This window comes from Gasterosteus aculeatus, chromosome 1, assembly GCF_964276395.1.
Source record: "Gasterosteus aculeatus chromosome 1, fGasAcu3.hap1.1, whole genome shotgun sequence".
NCBI classification, from domain to species: Eukaryota; Metazoa; Chordata; class Actinopteri; order Perciformes; family Gasterosteidae; genus Gasterosteus; species Gasterosteus aculeatus.
In genome coordinates this window covers 10895454-10917862 of record NC_135688.1, presented here as the reverse complement: position 1 = coordinate 10917862, position 22409 = coordinate 10895454, and the positions used below count along the sequence as shown (strand labels likewise).

Genomic DNA, 22409 nt, shown 5'->3' with positions numbered 1-22409 from the left:
ATGTGTTGCCCCCTAGCGGTGATGTTTCCATATTACAGTAGCACAAGTTCAAATGAAAAATGTTCCAGAAATCCATAATGGAATTGTCAATATAACATACATTGTGACTCGTACAATGTAGTTCCAGATATCCACAATTTACATTGACAATTGAAACAATGATATTCTTAAATAATGGTGTTAAAACAGCTGATTTAAATATATATTGTATATAGATATCCTGATGTCTATTAAAATTGGATTGTGGATCGAAATTGAAGTTGTCGGAATGATTTATGATCATGTGATTCATAACAAAACTATATGTTGTTTTAACATGTGAACGGGTTTCAAATCCTATTTTTCGTGTGCAAGATTATTTAGGATACTCCCCGTGTTTGCCTTTGTCTCTGTCTGTTTGCACCATTAAACACTCACCTATTTAATATCACAACGAGCTGGTTGCACCATCGTGCACTGAATGCGCCACGCGTTGCGAGTCTGCAGCAGAAGCCCGAACACACATAATAGAACAAAGTAGCCCTGATAGAAGAAAGTAGGCTTATCTTCGTCAAACAGGAAACCTCACAAACAGGCCACGCCCCCGTGTTTTATACCCCCGCAGCTGGATAAAGACTCGCAGACTACGAGGAAACTCATCTGTAATAAGAAGGTGGAGAGATGGCAGCAGGTAAGAGGTCGAGCTCTAAACGATCTTTACGGGTGAACTCTGCTCGGATAAACGAGCGGGATACTAGTTGATACGCGCAAATCTACTCGAGCCGCATCTAATTAATTACATTAGACCTTATGTGGTCAAGTTAATGAGGGTTTAGAAACACGACTTTTTATCGTTTTATTAACACAATCTGTCGAAAGAACATTGAGCTCATTCTGAGTGCTGTTGTGTGTGCCACGTTTTGGTTTCACTTTGTCCGCCTGATTAAGTGGATTCAACTGACACTTTGCATTACATTCAACAAAAAGTTAAACACAGTTCCCTTAAGGATTACTGATGCTCTATTCATTCATAAGCTGTGGAATTGTCACAAAAGCATATTTGAGATTTCGGCCGATCAAGTTGGGTAAGGAGTGTGGCTTCTTTTTCTCCACACCGTTTGAGGAAGAAGCTGCACCAGCCAGTCTACAATCTACAAAAAACACATTTACTCATTTCTCACACTATCGCCAAGTGTAAAAAACAACCTGTAGAATCTACTCAATAAATGTGAGGTAACAAATTGGGTAGATTTCATCACATGTTTAAAGTAAAGCAAACCTGTGTTTTACAACTAAGATACACCAAAATAAATTAGGTAGAGTCTTCCTCATATTTATCAACTCTTTATACTGATTACTTACAAAAAGTTGGTAATATTAACTCTGTAAACGATTGTAAGCACCTAATAATTGTTATTTAAAAATTGAACAATATAACATATTAACCATTACTTAATCAGGGAAGAAGAAAATACAACTTTGTCATTACACAGAGGAAAGGTACTGACAGAACAAAATGCACTACTAGCTGCCCCTCGGTGGGGGCAGTGTACTGCCATAAAGGCCCGGAGGCAATTAGGGGTCAGGTGTGTTGCTCAGGGTCACATCAACGAGGGCTGGGTTTCAAACCAACAACCCCACGGGTCCTAGCGCATCTTCTCTTCTTCATGTGTCACAGTCAAAGCTGAGATCTACCTAAAAAAATACTGTTACAAACAACAAAAAACAACCCAAACGCTTTGTTTGAGTAGATTTCACCACATGTTTATAGTAAAGCATACCTACGTTTTACAGCTAAGATACAGTAACAGAAATGAGTTAAAGTCTACCTAACACTGTATACTACTGATTACCTAAAAAAAAGGTAATATTAAGTAATAATAATAAATATGACTTATTAACCACTATTTAATCAGGGATGGTAAGCCTTACTTCAAAAACTAATTTCATTAGGCTGTAGTTGTTACTGTCTAAATAGGTAGTGTAGGTGGAAGTTACCCTCAATTATATATTTGTTTGCTGACTAATACAGTTAATATTAAACGATTTGCATGGGTAATAATAACTACCCTCCATAATGCATTTTGTATGGTGCTGGTTACACTGAACAATTTAATCACTAAAAAACATGCTTAAGTAATGCACAGTAATCATTTTTCAACTTGCTACTACTACTACTACAACTGCTAATGTTATAATGTTGAATTTATGTCAAAAACATTTTCGGAGGTGTTGATCTAAATGGATCATCATTTTGAGAAGATATATTTGGTGTTGGTGAATTGTATTAACGTAGAACGAAGAAAGTGTCTTTATTGTACCTTCTATTAACTTTTGGGTTTTGTGATTTCTTGTGCTTCATATTACTTCTCAGATAAGCTGAAAAAGGTGAGGACGAAGTTTGTGGAAAAGGCCAGTATGTCACTGATCAAGCAGCTACTGGACGACCTCCTAGACAATGGCATCTTGAATGATGGCCAGAAAGACTCAATATTGGAGGAGAACGGGACAAAAGCAGACAGAGCACGCAATCTCATCGACGTGGTGAAGGCAAAAGGAAACAAAGCCAGCGAAATACTGATCGCTAGCCTTGAGAGTAGAGATAGTTCTCTCTTCTCTGAACTGGGTCTTTCCTCCGCTCAAACTGCTCCGCCGGGTGAGCTTATTCATTTCAGCTATAGCGTCACCGTCACCTATTTTGATTCAAACTAACATCATTCTCGATAGAGGTGTGTTACATACTAAGAACACTGTTCTAAGCAAATGTTTTACTGTTCCCAGCTGCGGAGCCAAAGGTGGAGCCGACGTGGTCAACCACACTCCGTCACACCACCGACGATTTCTACAGGAAACTGAGTCAGAGAGATGTCAGTCACTTCATAAAAGCCATATCAGGAGTATCAAATATATTTAAATTAGTTTCTCCTCACCGTGATAGGAAGGTGTTGTTTGAATGCTTTATTTCAATACAAATTATAGATGTTTGTTTTACTTAACGCCCCTCAAATCTGTCTTTCAGATTTACCCTGCAGACAAAAATTCCATTAGCAATCGTGTGGCCCTGCTAATCACCAACATAAAGTTTACTGAGTTACGGAACAGAAATGGAGCCGAGAAGGATGAGGAGAACATGGAGATTCTGATGAAGGGACTGGGATACGAGGTGGTGAAACACCGTGACCTCACAGCACAGGTACGGTTAAAGAAAGAGGGAAAAAAAACAAAAGATGTCTGGTTGATCACTGATGTTTGCCTTTTTGTAATGTCACAGGCAATCGATGAGGCTTTAAAGGAGTTCGCCAAACACCCCAAACTCAAAAAGACAGACAGCGTGTTGGTGGTTTTGATGTCACACGGGAAACGGGGCCTTGTCTGCGGTGTGGACTGGAAGGCTGAAAGATCAGATGAGTTTCCCATCGACGTCATCTACAAACACCTGGGCCCAGAGAATTGTCCAGCGCTGCTGAACAAACCCAAGATCATCATGATCCAGGCCTGCAGAGGAGGTGATGATGGAAACAAACATGAACATGAATGAATGTGGGAGTGTGAGGGGTCAGGACTTCGACTCAGGTGCAGAGCAATAAGGCAACAGAAAATTCTTTCAAGGTTTGGAATCTTTTACTAGGAGAGTAAACTAATGCAAGACAAAGGGTGCACAGGCAAAGGCGGAATCCACACGCTCTTGAAGAAACAAAAAGGAAGAGAGCCTGGCAACGAAGTAGAAACAAGATTACCAAATACAGCACTGGGAAACTCTAACAACAAACATGCACCTCTAGGAAAGACAAAAGATAACCTGACACAGACAAGTGGGGAACTGAGGCTTAAATACAGGTGGAGGTGATTGCAAACTAAACTCAGCTGTGGGGAGAAACAAAGGGTGAGAAACTAGATACAGGAAGTGCCGTGGTTACAAAAATAAAAACAGGAAGTTAATCTTCACAGTCTCTTCGAGTCGTCACAGGGAGGCTGCTTAGTTCGCGTTTGCTGTCTAAGTGCACTGTATTAAAAGTATGCTACATGTGTGTTTCAGGTGACGAAGGAGCAGTGCGTGTTAGAGAGGGTGATGGTCCAGCTTTGGCCTGTGATGATGCTGGTGAAGAAGACATTGAGGATGATAATTTGCGTCTTGTAAACAAAGAAAAAGACTTCAGTTCTCTTCTATCGTGCACACCTGGTCAGTTCATTTGAATGTTATTAGATTTTATTTGACAGCTCATGCAAGACAAAGGGTGCACAGGCAAAGGCGGAATCCACACGCTCTAGAAGAAACAAAAAGGAAGAGAGCCTGGCAACGAAGTAGAAACAAGATTACCAAATACAGCACTGGGAAATTCTAACAACAAACATGCACCTCTAGGAAAGACAAAAGATAAAGACACAATAAAGTATTATATCAACGTATTAACTGTGTCTGTATGTTTTTCCTCCAGATACAGTCTCATACAGACATCCAGGTAACGGGTCTTTTCTCATCCAGTATGTTGTTGAGGTATTCAACACGTTCGCACGTGAGGATCACATCGAGGAACTTTTCAGAAAAGTAAGTGGAAAGAAATATCAGTTAATGACACAAAAACACCACATAGCGAGCAGCAATGATGACTCTCATACGTTTGCTTCATCCACACAGGTCATGCAATGCTTTGAAGATTTTTCCATTCAAAGCAAAAAACAGATGCCGACCAAAGACAGATGCACTCTGACAAAGCACTTCTACTTCTTTCCAGGCCTCTGAGGCAGGAGTCACTTCTTTCATTTTAAGACAGGCTTGTAGCCACTTTTCAAATTATTTCAGCAATTCAGATAATACTTACACAAATTATTTGTTGAAGAGATGCAAAACCGTTTCAAAGAGATCTAAAATGAGTCGAAAAAGAGAACCAAATCAAAAACAAAGACTCAAAACTTCAGAGACTTTAAAAAAGAGACATTTATATGTCTGTGTCATCCACAATCAGCTAATATGATAATAAACAATTACTTTTTAAAATATTCAAATAACAATGTGTTAGCCGTTGAATCAATTGGGCATTTTCATCAACTTGTATTAAACTGGTTGCTTACTCGTCAACGTAATAAAAATCAACAGAATATTGAATGATTCTTCTAACAAATGTTTAAATATCTTTCTGGGAATGTATGAAATCCATTTTTATCTCCTATATGGCCGAGAGCCCACTTAAAATGTGCATAACATCCATTTTAAACTTAAACTCAAAGGTTGAGCCACCAGAAGGTATCTATAGGCAATGTTGTAGGATGAATGCACAAGCAAATGTAAAGTCATCCTTATTTACACACCTATATATGTGCAGGTGTTCTTGGTTTTTCTTACTTTATATCTGCATGTCATCTAAAACTGTACAACTGAGACACCAGAAGATATCTATAGGCAATGTTGTAGGAGGAATGCACAAGCAAACATTCTCTCGTGTGAGTTCAGTATGCGTACAGATGGAGTGAAGATGCCTCTGTGTGGAGCATCTTGTACACCACTCTACACTGCACACTTGTGCTCTAATTACAAAGCAGCACGTCTACACAGACTCCAAGTATATAAGGATGCCATGAATATTACTGTAGAGACCGAGAGGTGTAGTGCCAGTGAAATGTTTGTGGCTGCAGGAGTTAATACTTTCCAAGCTTTTAATGAATCTTATGTATAAATGTATCTGCCGGGTTAATATCCATCCATCCATCCATCCATCCATCCATCCATTGTCAGACCGCTTATCCTGCACACAGGGTCGCGGGGGGGCTGGAGTCCATCCCAGCCAACTTCGGGCGATAGACAGGGTACACCCTGGATTGGTCGCCAGCCAATCGCAGGGCAACACAGAGACATACAACCATTCACACTCACATTCACACAACTACGGGCAATTTAAAGTCCCCAATTAACCTGATCCCCAAAGCATGTCTTTGGACTGTGGGAGGAAGCCGGAGAACCCGGAGAGAACCCACGCAGACACGGGGAGAACATGCAGACTCCACACAGAAAGGCCACTAGGCGGAATCGAACCCAGGACCTTCTTGCTGTGAGGCAACAGTGCTAACCACCACGCCACCGTGCCGCCCGGGGTTAATATCCCTGAAAATGAAATCATCCTGGGTTCATCAAACGTAAAGTTCAGTACTTAATGCCAGTCCCAGCTGTGGAGACATTGGTACAGCTGTCATTCTTTACTCTGATTTTGTATGTGTGTTATTCTATTAAAGGTTTTGTATGACTATCTGGACCTAGAGTCTGTAATAAAAGTTTGCTTTGATTGACACCAGCTATGTCAGAAATGTTTGCTTTGTTGGCCTATTATGCTTTTTTACTCAGTGTGAGGCTGGTCTATCCAAATAAGCTTCTCAATGGAATTCCTTGTATATCTAAATGCACATTCAGCCAGCAGCATTTTAACTGGATCAAATGAACAACACAAAGAGAACCCAGATAAACACAACGCTGAAAATATGTTTGTATTATTCTGAATCATTTTGACCAAATGACATTTGTTGACTTTAAAGTGAGTGAGGATCTTATGAACACTTTTATTTAAAATATGCCACATATATCAAGTGTGCATGGATCAGTACTTGTTAGTGATGCTGTACAAACCGCCAGGTCCATCTCTCGTTCATGGCGAAGAAAACGCTGAGTGATGCTATACAAATTATACAAAGAGACAATACTTCATTTCTATTCTTTACAGCATGTCGCGGTGTGAGTTTGTAGTTTTATTTAGTAGTTCCCTGCCTCTTGTGTCCCTGGGTTAGCTTCACTTTGTGCCTTGTCCTGTCACCCCCTGTGATTGTCTTCTGTATCCCTGATGGGTTCCACCTCTGTAAAATCACCTGCACCTCCCCCTGTGTATTTAAGCTTAACCTGTTAGTGAAGCCTGCATTTGAGTCTTGCTTCCGCCACCTCGTCGTGACACAGCACCCTGGTCAGTCTCATCAGATGTGGTTTTATTGCTCATACTGTAACATTCACACACAGAGAAAAAGCTTAAGAAAAGCTGACTTGTGGAGAATGACCCTATTTGCTGTATAGGATTTTCCTACAGACAATGTTATTACTAAATGCAGTTGTGCAACAAGACGAGAAAGCACGTTAGTATATTATACACACTGCTTTGTCACGGTGTGGTTCACTTCCTGTTGTATTTTGTAGTTTTCTGCCACTCGTGTCCCCGGGTAACTTCACTTCCTGCCTTGTCCCGTCATCCCCTGTGATCGTCTTAATAGTTTCCACCTGTGTCCAATCACCTGCACCTCCTTGTGTATTTAAGCCGTGTGTCTCCTGTGTCACTTGTCGCGTCATTGTCTTTCGCCACGCATGTTGCCTGCTGTTTTTCCTACCGGTTCCTGTGTTTTTTGGTGTTACGTCCCCAGAAATCTGGGTTCGTATAATGTTTCCAATTCGGGGATTACGTGTGGGTGCGTGTGTTTGTTTTCCAGATAGGATTGGGACCCGAAGCTCCACCCCCCCTCGTCAGTGGTTGCAGCTGGCTGGGCTCTTTAAAAAGCCCAGTTTTGGACCAGTTCAGGGGATGCTTGCTACATATTCACCCATGTTGCTTTTGGTTTGTACCCTGTGTGAGGAGACATTCGTTTGTATTCAGTGTTAGATAACTTGTGTTCTATTTGGAAACGTGTGGCAGCAGAAGAGAGCGATTGTTGTGTCGTTTGACTAATTATTTGTTTTCTCTTTTGTCCACAGGGAGTGGGGAGTAGATTTAGAGCTACCCCGGGGTATACATCACCCGTAGGTTTACTTCTGTCTAGAAACACCAGTTTAGACCTGGGCGGACCACCACCTGTAAGTTTGGTTAGGGCGCCTTGACCGTGTGCCAGGTAGAGTGTCTTTCGATTGGGGGGGGTTAGTATAGGTTAGGGGTGGGGACCTTTTGTTTATTTCTTTGTTTTGGTCCTGCCAGCCCTCCCCATTTCCCAGAAAGTTATTGTTTATTTATGTGTATTTATTTGGTTTGATAAAAGAGTTATACTATATCCGGTGTTTGTCCTTTTCTCGCACTGCGACTCCATACCCCTTTTGCTGGCACCGGTGGGCCGGAGCAGTGGGTTGTCATGTTCCCCTCCCTATTGGGAGCTGGAACGTAACATTTGGCTTTTGACTATTAAAAGTCCTTTTGTTTCCTGCAAGTCTGCATTTTGAGTCCTGCCTTCCACCCCCTACCCTGACACTGCTTTATGATTTACTTATGGAAAGAATACTTTGTGGGGAGATTAAACTGAACTGCTTTATATGTAGAGACAAAAGCTCAGCTGAGGGCAGTGTGAAGTACAATTGTTCAAGTGGTATCCAGTTTTATCGTGCAATAAAACGTAATGTTCAATCGGAGAAGGTATGAGACTAAAAGAGGCCGTAAATGTTTTGGGTACTTTGATGGTGAGGGAAAGGGAACTTCAAGTCCTGACAAGTAATAGAAAAGAAAGTGCCAAGAGGACACTGTTACTGTTAGAACTGGGAACTAAAACCTTACATTACAAAATAGGTTGATATTAGATCCATTGCACAAAACCTTAGAAATTGCGAGGAATAAATCTGTTTACGGCCAAAGATTTAGCTCCAATGCAGGATGAAAAACATGAAATTTAAAGAAATAGATGTCCAACCAATGGTGAAAGCATAAATTAAAAACCACTCCCATCAAAACAAACAAGTTGGTGTCATTTCTGAGTATTCCTCTTTGTGTGTTTGAGTTTGCGTGACTTTTACTTGTGAAAACCGTGACGTGCCAGAGTCACTTCTCCTGAATCTTGAGAGCAACGTGTCGAATGCACGAGTATTATGACTCATAGTCAGAATGTGGAAAACCAGATTGACCAGATTTCTCTTTCTTGACCAGATTTCTCCTTAAGAGACATCTCTGAATCACTTTAAGCAAAACAACGCAAAAACAAATGGGATTTTTTTCAGACAAACTTTACTAAGAGAACTGAACAAAAACAAGCTCAAATTAAACACTCAAACCATGTTATCACAATACAACACAAAGGCAAGGAGTTGAGCCGGCAACATGGTTGCAGTCTCTGCTTGTCTGAAAAAAAGTCTTTTCATGATGTTTACTCATAAAAATAAACAGTAAAGTTGCTTGACAGAAGGATACGTTCTGTTTGTAAAAATACATAAAACAAGGATTTGTCACTTACAGACCAGAATAATCAATCCAAACCAGACTAGAGTATTTTAACAGCTTTTTTGAACATACTGGCAGTGATAGAGAGCTTTTTTTTTTATCGGTTTACACTTCATACAAAACAAAGACACGGGTGGCTAATAACGCTCAGTCATGTTGTCATCATACGACTCGCACACGGCAGGTTGAAATATGAAGCTACGAACGAGCACACGCATTTCCTCCTTCCACGTTCATACGCTCACACTCAACGCGGAGCAGCTGCAGGAAAAGCTGCCAAACCGGTAAGGCCAGATGAAGTAAATTACAGCAGCACTGTGTCTGTAAACCACAAGGAAAACGTTTGGCAGTTCAACGAATGTGAGCAAAAACAATCCAACAATTCTCCTCTCCCCTTGAGATAGAAAACAAACACCAATTTACAGGGAACTAAACCATGCAGGACTCCTGAAGGGAGGCAGAGGACTTTATAGAGAGAACGCAAAAATAAAAAGGTAAATCCAATTTAAATAGAAAACTTTGTTTTAAAAACCACTGCAGACTAGTGGCCTGTCACTTTAACTATACAACACAAAATAGACATTACAATTGAATATGTGTGCTATATTTGGAAGCTGGAATGTATTAGTATAACGTTACATTTCATATATTGTTTTCATTCAGGAATTCACTTTATTTGAAACATCATATCGTTGACAACACTCAACACTCAGATAAACAGTTCGCAGCACCACACATTTACCGAATAGCAACTCATGCTAAAGAACACCTCTGGCCACGTGTCGTACAGCGTGTAATGAACCGCGCGGCACGCATGTAATGGGTCGCACTCATGAGAACAGAAAATGTGAATCTGTCGTGTTTTTGCTCCGTTGTTTGTGTGGCTGTTCGACGTGTGTTGTGACAGCGTTCGAGGTTCAGGCCAGCGTCCCCCCAACTATGGAAGCGATGACAATTCCCAGAACCACACAGCATATAATAATCATTATTTTCTTCTGTCAAGTGTTAACAATTGCAGATAAACAGTAATCCGTGGCAGCACATTGGGAAAAGAGAAGAACATGTTATAAGGTATTGCTTTAACTCTTTAGGATATTTTTAGTGATCGAGACAAATAGCAGTTCATAAGTAAAATCAGTAAGTAAGCAATGCAGTTTGGAGAAATACTGTTTGTTTTTAAAGTATCTGATTATGTTGCCACAGTGTGACTGGTTTGGAAGCATTTGCACATCTTGTATTTTAAAACAATACATCTTTTGTTCCCCCATTTTCTTCATTCAGTAATACATTAAATACCACACAGTATTTTCCCACACGGCAGAAACGTAATCATTCACATCTTTAACATTTATTCAGAAGTTTTTTATTTGGATTTTAAATGAACATGAACCACATATCTGCAGCTTTATATTTGCAGAAAAACATGCAAAGAACATGCATACGACAAAGGTAGAGTACGTGGATCGGGACTCAAACACAAAGCACAACGGCCTTCAACTATTAGGTTTAGAAAAAGTATATATAAAAAAATATAGGTCAAAGTTAGTAAAATATTTGTGTACAAAGACACATTGGACTGCCTTCAGGACAATAATGTCGGGCTGCTTTCTACTCAACGAGCACTATACAGAACATTTTTACATATGACCCTGGGAGGGAAGCATCCCCTCATTGCCACGTCTGCTCTGTACAGATTTCTGAGGGTCTCATCCGAGTCCAACTGCGAGGGAAATAATGAGGACCGTCAGACATGCTGCAATACAACCTCCTATCAGGATCACCTTCTGGATGGAGCAAATGGGAGGAGAAACAAGGCGTACTGAGTGCCAGATAATAATTCAGTGGTTGTAATGAGAAAACGAAAGAGACACCGAGAAAGAAGGAAATAATAAAGAGAGAGAGAGAAAGCTGCTGCTGTAATTATGTGGATGGCCCTTGGAGTAGATTGGTGTCATGTTATGTAGGAAAGTCTTATACCTTTGAGTGCTATTAAATATCAACCACGGGGTGGCAGAGTTGTTCCATTGCAGCACACATCGTTAAATTGAGGAACGAAGGTGACAACGTGAATAATCCTCCCATATATAGATACTGTACACTTATTAAATGAGACAGTGGATACCACTCGGAGGTTCAGTCACAAAGAAGCTGGAGCCCGCCGACAGTTAGCTTAGCATAAAGACTGGGGAACTGGGGAAAACCTGGTTCTGTTTAAAGATGAAAAAAAAATCCCCTCTAAACCTCACTAATAAACAATTCTTGGAAACTGTAAAGAGTAAAAACAACACTGCGTGTTTATGTGAGTTTAATTGATGAATTCAAATAGCTGGAATTCATATTTGAATCACTACCATTCACTGGGCCTCACGTTTCCTCACGTCATTTATCCTCGTTTTTTCTCTCTGTTTTGGCATCTCTGCATACTCACAGTACTTACCAGATTTCATGAACTCCCCGCAGCTTCATGTGGGTTGTGTAGTTGTTTTTTTTTATATTTACACTCCTGTAAAAGTAGCCCCTGAGGTACACATACCCTTGATATGAAACCACTGCTGCAGAATATGTCAAACACAGTCAAGACCCACATGCTGCACATGTACACACATTGACGACAGTGACACTCTACAATACATAAGTACATGCAATGCTTCTGAATTTAAGGCTTCACGTTTTCAGAGCATGCTCATGCATCATTTTGTTGCATATGAGACTCACCCTCCGGGCTTTACTCTGGTATTTAACCGCCTTCTTAGTGTCTGATACCGCCCTCTCCACATAGTCTACCGAGTGCTCCACATTGTACTCTATGCGGTCTATCATCTCCCCCTAGGAGAGGTTAGTTACAGAGGAGGTGTGGAAGACATGAAGAAAGAGGGCCAGATGTGGAGGCAGGAAGAGGAGTGGATACAGATGCAGAGAAGATGAGGGAAAGGGGGTGAATAATGGGTGACAATGAGAAGGAGAGAGAAGGGAAAGCAGAAAGGGACAAAGGAAAGAGGAAATAATTAGTCGATTATTAGAATGTGCGCGTCTTGCATCTCACCCGCCTGCCGGTCTTTTTGAACTTTTTGCATTTTGGGAGGTTGTCCTTTGCCTTCTCCACATAATCATTGGCGTTCAGCACACTTCGCTCAATGTTGTTCACCAGTGCACCCTGAACAGAGAACAAGAGACTCAGTCATTAATGTGGTGGGGACAACTCGGTTCCTAGAACCACATCACGATTAGATTTGGTGGTTTTCAAGTAATAATCACTTGAAGACGCATAGTTGGTGCTCATTATGTACACTCATTAATCAGAGAAAGCTTAATATTGCACACTTAATATTGACCCATTGTAAAATAAATAGAGTGATAATTAAGATAAACCAGATTTGAGGTTTAAAGAATAGAGAAAAATATAGAATCATAGCTGGATTACCTTTCTGTATTAGAAGGAGAGCGCTGCTCGATGTTCTCTAGAGCTTAGAGTCATTGTGCTGGTGACAGAGTTGTGTGAAAAAGAGGGGGAATACAATGCAAAGCTGAGAAAGGCAAAAACAGACTTAAGCATCATTTGAAAAAAGAAGGGTTAGTTAATTAAGTTATTTAGAATTAGTTAATAATTATTTATATGGCTGCCAAGAGGATGAAAGAGAATACACACAAACACAGTACTGCTGAATTATTAGATATTTAAACAATCATCACTATCAAAATGAAAACGAGCTGGCTATTGCATTTTGCTATACTTCAAATCCCTTGTCTTTATTTGTCATTCAGCCTATTTCATTATGCATGTGCTCGCATTCACTTTTTGCATAATTCAGACTAAATATTTCTGATTAGGGGAACATTTAATCTCTGTGCGGGTTGAGCCCACCCACTCATGCACTAACATGTAGAGGCAAGGCCTTCAGATAACCCTGCAGCTCAACACTTAAACGAGAGGAGCAAAGTCAACTCCTACAGGTGACACGTTACACTTGAGGATAACGTAAGTATTAAGTGTGTAGTTTTGACGAAGGTATTTAGTACGGAAACTATAAATGGCCAGTTGTTCACTGCTCACGGCATGACGACCACTATGCGGCATCTTCGCTCTCTAACAGAATCCAAACATCTACCACAGGGAAATGACAAATGCTCAACTCACAAAGCCAAAGCCCTGTAAAAAATAATGGATTATTTAATTTAAGGCTATCAGGAAACAGCAAGTTGAGGCAACAGGGTTTAGTTGCCAACTTGAAAGTCCCAGACGTCAGATTTTTCCTCCAGCTCATTCACCCAGCATGATAATTACGTATAAAAAATGGTCTGGTGGCAGAAATCCCCAAAACAGTTTGTAATTCCAACGAACTCATCCTTGTGCCAAATGTTGTCTCTGCCCTAAAATCTGTGCATGTTCATTGAGGTATTTTGCCAACAGAACCCCAGATGGGGGTTGACAACATTACCTCATTCAACTCAACTTTTATTTAATTTAAAGAGACTGGTCGCTGTAATGCGTCTGAAGAGGAGATATTTCCATGACCGGGAGAAGCAGCAGCAGCTGCTGCTGCAGGGTAACTGGTTAATGGTCTTAACACTGTGAACACATCTTGCTATGAACTTTTGCATTAGCTAAAGCCTTTTCTTAAACTATGGACAGGAAGTCCAAATCTAAATCTACAAACTGCAATCATAGCCCTTCCGTGTACTGTCCATGATGCAGGCTCGTCTTCACATGCATTTGGCTGAGCCCCAAAGCGCAGCGGTACCGAGAGAGGATCGATGTTTTCACCTGGCTCTCCACCAGCATGGCCATGTCCATGAACATGTCGTGAAGCTCCCGGATACTATTTTCCAGCTTGATGATCTCGGTGTGCCGCGTCTCTATCTCGTTCATAGCTTGCTCGGTGATGTTGTCCATTATGATCTAAGATGGCGCAACAGATGGAGAGGTTTAAGAGAGGAGTGAAATTAGATTGTAAAAAAGAAATGTCTTGCACCTTTTGTTGTCGCTTACCCCCGAGGTGAAGATGGCCGGGTTGTCACTCTCCAACATGCTCTCTAGCTCCTCGTTTGTTGTGTTTCTCCCAGCTAAAAGTCAAACACAAACCCATAAACACGTATAGGAGCAATCACACTCTTTGTGGATGTTTCAGTCGATGTAAGCCCAGAATTTAGGAAGTGCAGATGCAATACTATCAGAAGAAACGCTTCTCCAAACTATAGTCGATGAAGACAACATTCGGAAAGACAAAAACCCTGGTTGATAATAGCACCCCCAGCATAATAGCCCATCTTCTTCATGTCTGTCTGAGGATTAATTAAAAAGTGGCTGTGTGGTGCGGACATCTAACAATGACTTAACCAGTCAAGCATGTTTTCCTTCTCCAAATAAGGTATTCACATCCACATGCGTGTCAAACTAATAAGAGCATAATCGAGTCGAGGCTTTAAGCTTCTTGCGAATCATATTTATTATCTTTTGCTTCTCTAGTTGATCCATTGATCATGATCAGGTTTTATCTGTTTTTAAGCTATAAAGCAATGTAGACAAATGCATTTTCGCATTTATCCTTCATAACAACCTGGGTCTGACAGAAGTGTGACTGATACTATTTTAGTTTGAACAGTTTGAATCTGGACTTCTTCTTCTATTTATTTTCTTGTCTTTAAAAAAAAAATCAGCCACCATTAACGCATGATGTTTAAATCAAAACAGGAAACCTGTAAATGCTGAGGCGGGAATATCAGTCAAGTTTGATAGTATTAGAACAGCGTGGATCCGTCTGCACATCGTTTGTAGTGGTTGGGATTAAATCTCATTCTTGCAGTAATCCTCGGACATTTCCCCTCCTACTTAACAAGAGTAAACAGGCCCCATTATGCTTAATATGGGTGTGCAGTGTTCAGAGATTAAAGGGAGGAGGCACAAAAGCAATTTATACAATCCCTCATTATGTTCCCCCAACATTCCCTGGTGCCCCCAACACAATTTCTATCACTCCACATCTGCTGTCCCTGTTAGTACCCCAGCAGCACATCTTATTGCTTTTTCCCACCGATGTGTTTGCTCCTTATCCACCGAGAGACTTGACCTACTTCTTAAAAATGGCCATGCGCCTCTTATCTATATCTCCAAATATTCTCGTCTGTGGCCCTGACTTTGCATGCGGTCCACTTCTGCCCCACCGATGCCGTAAGTCACGGCCAGAATCTGTCAGAATCATCTCCAATCTTTCCTTGGCACATTGTGGGTCAGGTATGCAGTACGGACAGTAAAGGATCTCTTATCTTACTCCTGTACAGACACCCGGTGTCCCAACAAACCAGTGTTCGGTGTACAATACGAGCTGAGCAGCTAACGAAGCCTTAAACAAAGGTGATCTGCAAGTAACCGCATGCAAAGGAGCGAGAGCAGGATATGGAAATGACAGAAAACAAATATTATAAATGTGTGACAAAATCAAAGGAAATTTTGGATGATACAACTGAAACTACAAAGCAAAAAGGGGCCATAAAAAAGTGCATCAGGCACTCAACACCCTGTAATGCAGAGACCAAAGTACTGTTTCATGAATATTTCATTAAGTAGACTACTGTGCACACATACTTGGACCATTTTGGCTTCTTGTGCCACCGAGCAACTTTCATAGTTATTGTTGTGGCTCCGCCTCCAGCAGTGTTTCTGGTTCTCTTTACACATCCATGAGAAGAACATTTGTAAGGAAGCTACATATCAAATCGGTTAAAAAAGATTAACAGGGCTGGTGGTAAATTCGTGGTCATTTTAAGTGGAAAACCCAGACCAGCATGAGGTTGATGGAAGACAATTTTACACATTATAAATCAAGATGTAACCTTATTTTAGACACATATTTTCAGTTCTCACTGGATTTAATAACTCCGTAAACATTGTAAACATGTTTTTATGGTCTCAATCACTAGTTAAGTCTTCTACAATACAGATGTATGTTTATTAAGTAAATCATGCTCCAGCTTAGGGTCAAGTAGACAATAAAGTCAGGTTTGCTTGCCATACTGCGATTGATTGATTCTATTAGATCTTTTAGGGACTGACGGCTTCGCTACGTCTCTCCTCAGTAGCTGAACTCAAACTAAAAATGTCCATAAAACCAATAGGTAACGCCGCAATGAGCACCTCCTTGTCGTATATGCACAGTCAACAATTTTTGAAAAAGCTTTGACTCGCTCCGCCCTTTGCTGGAACAGCAGCTGTGGAACAGCAGCTGCAGCAGGGGGTTTTGGGGGGGGAACTACAAAATATGTAGTCACGACCCAATCGGAGTGTGTTTGAGTACGCGTTTGTATTGTATTTATACGTGATGAAGGCCTCAGTGCAGAGCGAGGAGGTCGATGGTGAGTGATGATGTCGAAAGGCAGAGCCAGTGATTACATTCATGAACAGAATACTGATGAAGCTGCTCCCAAACCTCAACTGTATGTTTCAGAATATACTTTTGGATCAAACTGGGCCTATCATGTCTAATCCAAACTTCGTATCAATATCAAAGCAATGAATTTCACTTGCTTATGGTGAAGTGGTCCCGCTGTTTCATTACCATACTTAAGTATCTACTCATGTAAGGCGATGACATTTTTCAGTTTGACAAGTGAATGGATGAAAAGAGGAGTGAGGGACCACACTCAGCATACTACTGTGATATGTTCCCTATTCTCCAGGCCTCTCTGATTATGAATAATGTCTCTACCATTAAGGCTAAAACTACAACATTAAAGAGGATCCACAGTTAAAGAGTTAAAAGATGGCGACGAGTGACAATGAGTCATGGATAATTGGGAAGAAGGAAAAAACAAAGGCACTCTGGTGCTACCCTATCCTATTTATCTCCCTTCCCACACACACACACACACACACACACACACACACACACACACACACACACACACACACACACACACACACACAAACTCATCGCCCTTTTTTTTTAAAGCCCTGACAGGCTTCGAGGGAGGCTCTTATTTGTTACCATGGAGACCCAAACCCGGAGAAGTCTATTATGAAGCCAAGAAGTCTCCTTTCACCCGTAGCATATTTAGGCTATTAAATTGTTCATACTATGTTGCTGCGAAAAACAGTATGATTTCATTTCCATTGTAATGTAACACAACTGAAGTGATCCCCAAAGGAAAAGAGGGACAAGAAAAACTGCACAAATCTGCACGCCTGCACAGCAAAAGAGGCGAGTGATTTTTATGCTTCTGTTTTCACCTGCAAAAAAATGTGAAATGCATGTGTAGCTTATCTGCATAGGTCAATCTGTTTGCTATACAGGAGGATTGTGTTAGTGTTCAACGCTGTAAGTGTGTCTCTCTCGGTTCAACGAATGTCTGCTGGGAAATGAAACACAACAACGAAATGTCAAAGAGGGCCTGCGATGACCCGTCCTCCGACTGGGTGTGTCTGCTAATAGAAGCAAATAAATGAAAGATATTCACATTCGATTATAAACTAAAAGGCTACAGAAGTGTAAAATAAGACATCCAAACAGATGTGTCACTGAAAGATATGTGCCTTTAAAGGAATTGTTTTGGACATGTGGGAAAACACATTTATTTGCAGAGAATTAAATAAGATCAATAGTTTCTTTCCATCAAAATCATGGCAAAAGGGCAAAAAGGTGTTTCTACTCTATAGCTCAGCAGTTACTATTGCAAAGGAAATCACTGTTTATTTATTAGATCTGGACTGTTAAATAACACAGTATATATTTTGCAGAAGTGGTAGTATTGTATTGGTATACCGAAAAGTGTTTTTTAATAGTATTTAATTCAGCAAAGAATTAACCCCAAATATACATAAAGGCAGTTTGGTGGGGGTTGATGCAGATATATTTGGACTTAGGGGTTACTGTTAAACTTGTTTTGAGGGTTACAAGTACAAGTAGTTACAGTATGTCAAAGTCTTGCTTTTATGTTCTTATCTCTGTATCCAGAAGCAAACTGGAAAGAGGAAACGTCGATATTCACAGTGACACAATATAGATGACAGACCAGCTGTCCCTCTTTGTGTGACATGCTCTTATCGATTCACAAGCAAACAAGTCAAAGGTGTTGGCCCAACAGAAAAAACAGCTCTCTTTTCACAAAACCCTAGAGGAATTCAATTTAGATTTAATTTCCTACAAAACCATGACCAACACATTTCTTTTAATGCCTCATTCCTTCAACGTTCAATCCCCACAGTCTGAATGTTTAATCCCTTCCTCGACAACAGGTGAACTGACCTTCAACCCCCAACGGCTGACAAACCAAATCAGAATGAGTCTGGAGGAGCTTTATGAAAAGGGAAGCAAGGTGCGTAAAGCACTGAGTGCGGCCACCGCTGTTCATTTGATTGGACCACACGCCGTGGATTCACATGCCCACCTGGGTTGCTGTGTTGCATGTGCATGTGTCTGACAGATGGCCAGAGGACGTTACGTCTTTGCCGAGCGTCCCGCAGCACAAACGGTGTCTGCTCTCCACCGTGCTATTACCACTAAATGAGTCACAGTCTTCTGCTCTGCATGCTTGTGTGGGCATTTGTGTGCAGGGTGACTACACCATGGTGACTGTTTGGGGCAGCTGGCAGGGAGCAGCTTGCCAGGATGCCGTGGCAGTAACTGGTCCAGGTGCCCGGGCATACAGATCATACCGGTGCATTCATCTAAAGCAAACCGTGTGAGTACATGACATCAGAGTGAGAAGCCCTCATTAGAGCGACCCGGCGTGTGCGTGTACATGGGCGTAGGTGTTGGTGATGTACTCTATGTGGTTTGGTATCGTGTTTACAGTGCGGGTGGATTTTACTACTAAGCTTCACGACAGACGAAACGATTGAACTTGTTGTTGCCATGGATGATTGGGTGGGATGATAATGGGTTGATGTACCTCGGGTTTTATGTTTTGCTCTCACTGATGTTGATTATTATAAGTATGGGGAGGGTTTTTACAATCTGTTTTAGCATATTTGCATGATGAATTTAAAATGATCTATGTTTAGTCTATGTTCTACTTCTTTTACCTGCGTGCCAGATAAAATTCCCCTTTTGTTTTCCCATTAAAGTGTAATAAGTTGACTTGCATGAACAGAGTCAGGTTGGCGGAAAGGGTTAGGGTTATTATTATTTACCTAGTTATTTTAACTATTACACAAAGTAAAAACTGTTTGCTCAAAAAGTACCATTGCCGGTAAATCAAGAAAAATGCATGTTACGCTGATAGCTGTTGTTGATAGGATGTTGGGCTTATGTCGTGGGACATTTCATGCATTGCACAGATTTTGACAGCATGTCTATATTAGTAAAATGGACTCCTCAAAGACGGGTGCACAGAAAATCATACATAACAGACACATAGCAGGAGCACTTTTATAAAAACGGACGATAAGAACTTGTTAGCATGTCTGCAGTCTGTGTGAAGGGTGGTGGGGAGTTTAGTATCACAGGTCTACTCACTGATCTCCAGCTGTCTCTGAATGCGTCCCTTGCAGCGCTCCCTGTAGTCTGACTGGGTGGTGTTGTATTCTGACATCACCTCCACAAACTTGCGGGAAAGCGTGGAGTGCTAGAGACACATCGATGAACCACAGCAGTGGACACAGACTTTAAAAAAACTAAAATGATAAATAAACAGGATATGAGCAGGTGCAAGCACTCAATGACATTGACTATAGTCCATACTCCGGAAGAATGCTCATACTGAAGAAATAACAAAGGTTTAAAAATTGATTTCTTATTGGGACACAATTGGCCCACAATGCTTTGCACAGAGGAACCGGAGGAAGTGCCAATAAAACATTTTATCTTGTTAAAGTTGAATTGAACGATACCTGTGTCTTGCGTATTCTCAGGTCAGCTGTTGACTTGTTCTGGCTTTCTTCTTGCTCAATGGTTTGCTGGATACCTTTAAAGATACAGAACATGTACATCCAATTACAAGTGCTCCTCTGGAAAATCCTCAGGAAAAAAGCAAAATAGAGTCTTTCTGACTGCCTCTGTAAGTTCCTTAAGCCACACCATAAAAAAAAGATCAAGAGATCAATAAAATCCACGTTTGTTTGCATGGTGACAGCAGCAGTTGTCAAGACAAATTGCTCTGAACCAAAGTGTTGGACGCACTGAGAGACATATCGAAACTAATGGCCTCCCCGCTTTAACAGATATACGGTAGCCAAAAGAGTAAACACATTGACCAATGCAGTTAAAAACAGACATTTCAGTTTCAGGAATATAGTAACTTGGGATGAATGTACTGTACTGTAACATACTTTAATATAAATATAGGAAATATATAAAATGAACAAATCAGTTCATAAAGATTTTTTTTAAACGTTTATGTTCACCAGATATCCTGAATCATATATATATATATGTGTCTATAGACTGTATATGTGTCTATTTCGGGGTTTGGATGATATTCACCTGTCTGAAACTCAGCATATTTTGGTCAGAATTTCAGTCTTAATAATAGATATATAGAATATATTAAATGAGATATCTCCCCAAATCACAGTAGGAATAATTTATCAAACAGACTGCATTAAATTAATCAGGAATTATTGCAAACCAAATACGTATTATGTTTTAGCCTTTTTTCAGGACCTTTCCCAGGATGCAGTATGACAAAGACGACGTCACTTACCGACCAACCCAACACACACAAACGCACACACGCAAACAAACACACCGCAGGCACACACACTTACACAAAGGAACCGCGTGTCAACAACCGATTGAACTGGAGAGACACCGTCAGAGGCCTGTGATGCAGAGCCTTTTGTGCCTGATAGCACTCGTGTGTGTCATTCACATAAGAAAAACAAATTCACATAAGAAAAACAAGAGCGACATCAAAAAGCTCCTTTGGGGGGATTTACGTAAAAATGGGTGAAATAGACAGTGTAAAAAAATAATCCAACAATAAAAAATGTACAAGCAAAGCGGAAAGGTGAAAAACACTCATACACGACAATACACACAAACAATAACTCTCATAGTACATGTCAAGGGGTGCAGGTGTCAATCATGCCCGCACACGGGATGCTGTATTATATTAGTCAGTATTAGTCAGTTTCTGTGCACGAGTGTGAATAAAACTTCGAGCAAACGAATCGCAGGCAGCTCCTCTGTTGAGTGACACTAATGACTCGGCCCACCGCAGCCGAGACCCTACGAGAGCCAATTGAGTTCGCCTGCTTGCTGCCAAATTTTATACGGGACTCTTCATGACTCGCTTGTTACCCCCTCTCCTCTTCCAAGGAAGCGCCCTGGCTGTCACATCACATAGGAGACAATCCGCTGCACACGCTGGTTAATGATGGGGTTGAAATATTATGATACCAATTGCAGCAATGCATCTTATTATTATAATCAATGAATCTGACACGCATTTTTACAATTTGGTATCTTCAAATTATTCTCATTTGTGCAACCAAATAATATTATTGTAATATTTAGTTCACAATGATGACGACAAGAAGAAAATCAACAAATATTCAGATTTGGGAAGCTCGTCATGATTTATTGATTATGATAATAGGTGCTTATGAAATTTCTGTTACTTAACTTATTGACAGAGGTGAAAAGTAATAGTTAATACTTACTTTGCTAGTTCATATCAATAACACAACATATCAACCAGAAATAAATGCTGATGTATTGTTATGGGTTAAAGCTGGAACCGAAAAAGCAAAGAAGGGACTAAATGTGCTACAATGGATTATTTATTATTGTAAAATCTGCAATTTGCAACTTCAAATATTTTTGTTCACATTCACATTCTGGTCTGCTGATCATTCCTTGAATGTCATATGTAAATGTAAATATGTAATCACACAGGAACTCAAAAGGGTCTCACTGACACAGAAGAGAATCACAAGCTGCAGCTCTACACTAATTGTACTCACTCTTTAATTTGGAGCGTATTTTGTTGGCCAACTTCTTGATGTCTGCCATGAGATCCTCCAGCTCAGCCTTAGTTTCTGAGGAAAGATGATAACAGGAGAGAAGAGAAGAAAAGTAAAGCGGAGAAAAGAGATTACTGGACTTAACAAACTCGCCCGCTCTCAGAAACAAGCCACTTTCCCAATGACAGAATCAATACTTAAACACAATAAACGACTCGGAGTGTAATTCCCAACAGGAACAAACGATTTATCAGCACGAGCACATCTTATTCTCTTTGAGACAAGGTTCCATCCACAGTCTACTGTCCTCGTTTACATCCAGGCCTACACCCTCAAACGTTCACACTGTACTGTGGAAACATGGAGAGGGAACT

At 40.7% G+C, this 22409-nt stretch overlaps 2 protein-coding genes and 1 long non-coding RNA gene across 7 annotated transcripts in view; 2 read left to right on the top strand and 1 right to left on the bottom strand.

The window, feature by feature from the left end:
* Window positions 1-51: 51 nt before the first annotated feature.
* LOC120824590 (caspase a) lies at window positions 52-5083 on the top strand. The gene is made up of 8 exons (XM_078098327.1): window positions 52-670; window positions 2354-2635; window positions 2761-2846; window positions 2999-3172; window positions 3251-3485; window positions 4016-4159; window positions 4416-4525; window positions 4616-5083. Exons 1-8 carry the CDS (start codon window positions 661-663, stop codon window positions 4718-4720), a joined length of 1146 nt encoding a protein of 381 aa, XP_077954453.1. The 5' UTR covers window positions 52-660; the 3' UTR covers window positions 4721-5083.
* A 3968-nt stretch (window positions 5084-9051) lies between these two features.
* Window positions 9052-22409, bottom strand: part of stx1a (syntaxin 1A (brain)) — a 36377-nt gene continuing 23019 nt past the window's right edge. The window contains exons 4-11 of one of the 5 annotated variants that reach the window (XR_013461943.1): window positions 22036-22110; window positions 19960-20033; window positions 19586-19694; window positions 14125-14198; window positions 13900-14034; window positions 12559-12616; window positions 11853-12291; window positions 9052-10132 (exon numbers count right to left, since the gene is read on the bottom strand). Coding sequence is in view for 2 of the 5 variants with exons in the window: in XM_040185503.2 (XP_040041437.1) it covers window positions 10055-10132; window positions 11853-11963; window positions 13900-14034; window positions 14125-14198; window positions 19586-19694; window positions 19960-20033; window positions 22036-22110 (656 nt within the window). In the remaining 3 variants the exon portion in view is untranslated. Of the gene's footprint in view, window positions 10133-10477; window positions 10922-11852; window positions 12292-12558; window positions 12617-13899; window positions 14035-14124; window positions 14199-19585; window positions 19695-19959; window positions 20034-22035; window positions 22111-22409 lie in introns of those variants that run through there. The other 4 variants (XR_013461944.1, XR_013461941.1, XM_040185503.2 and 1 more) reach the window with 4 other exon arrangements.
* LOC120824621 (uncharacterized) lies at window positions 9490-11145 on the top strand. Its single transcript, XR_005713006.2, has 3 exons — window positions 9490-9631; window positions 10141-10208; window positions 10831-11145. It is a non-coding gene; the product is annotated as an uncharacterized LOC120824621 (long non-coding RNA).

Bases quoted from the DNA above. Each gene is read 5' to 3' on its own strand.
- LOC120824590 (XM_078098327.1), top strand. The intron at 3,173-3,250 runs GTACGGTTAAAG...GTAATGTCACAG, and splicing joins ACCGTGACCTCACAGCACAG to GCAATCGATGAGGCTTTAAA. The intron at 3,486-4,015 runs GTGATGATGGAA...TGTGTGTTTCAG, and splicing joins GATCCAGGCCTGCAGAGGAG to GTGACGAAGGAGCAGTGCGT.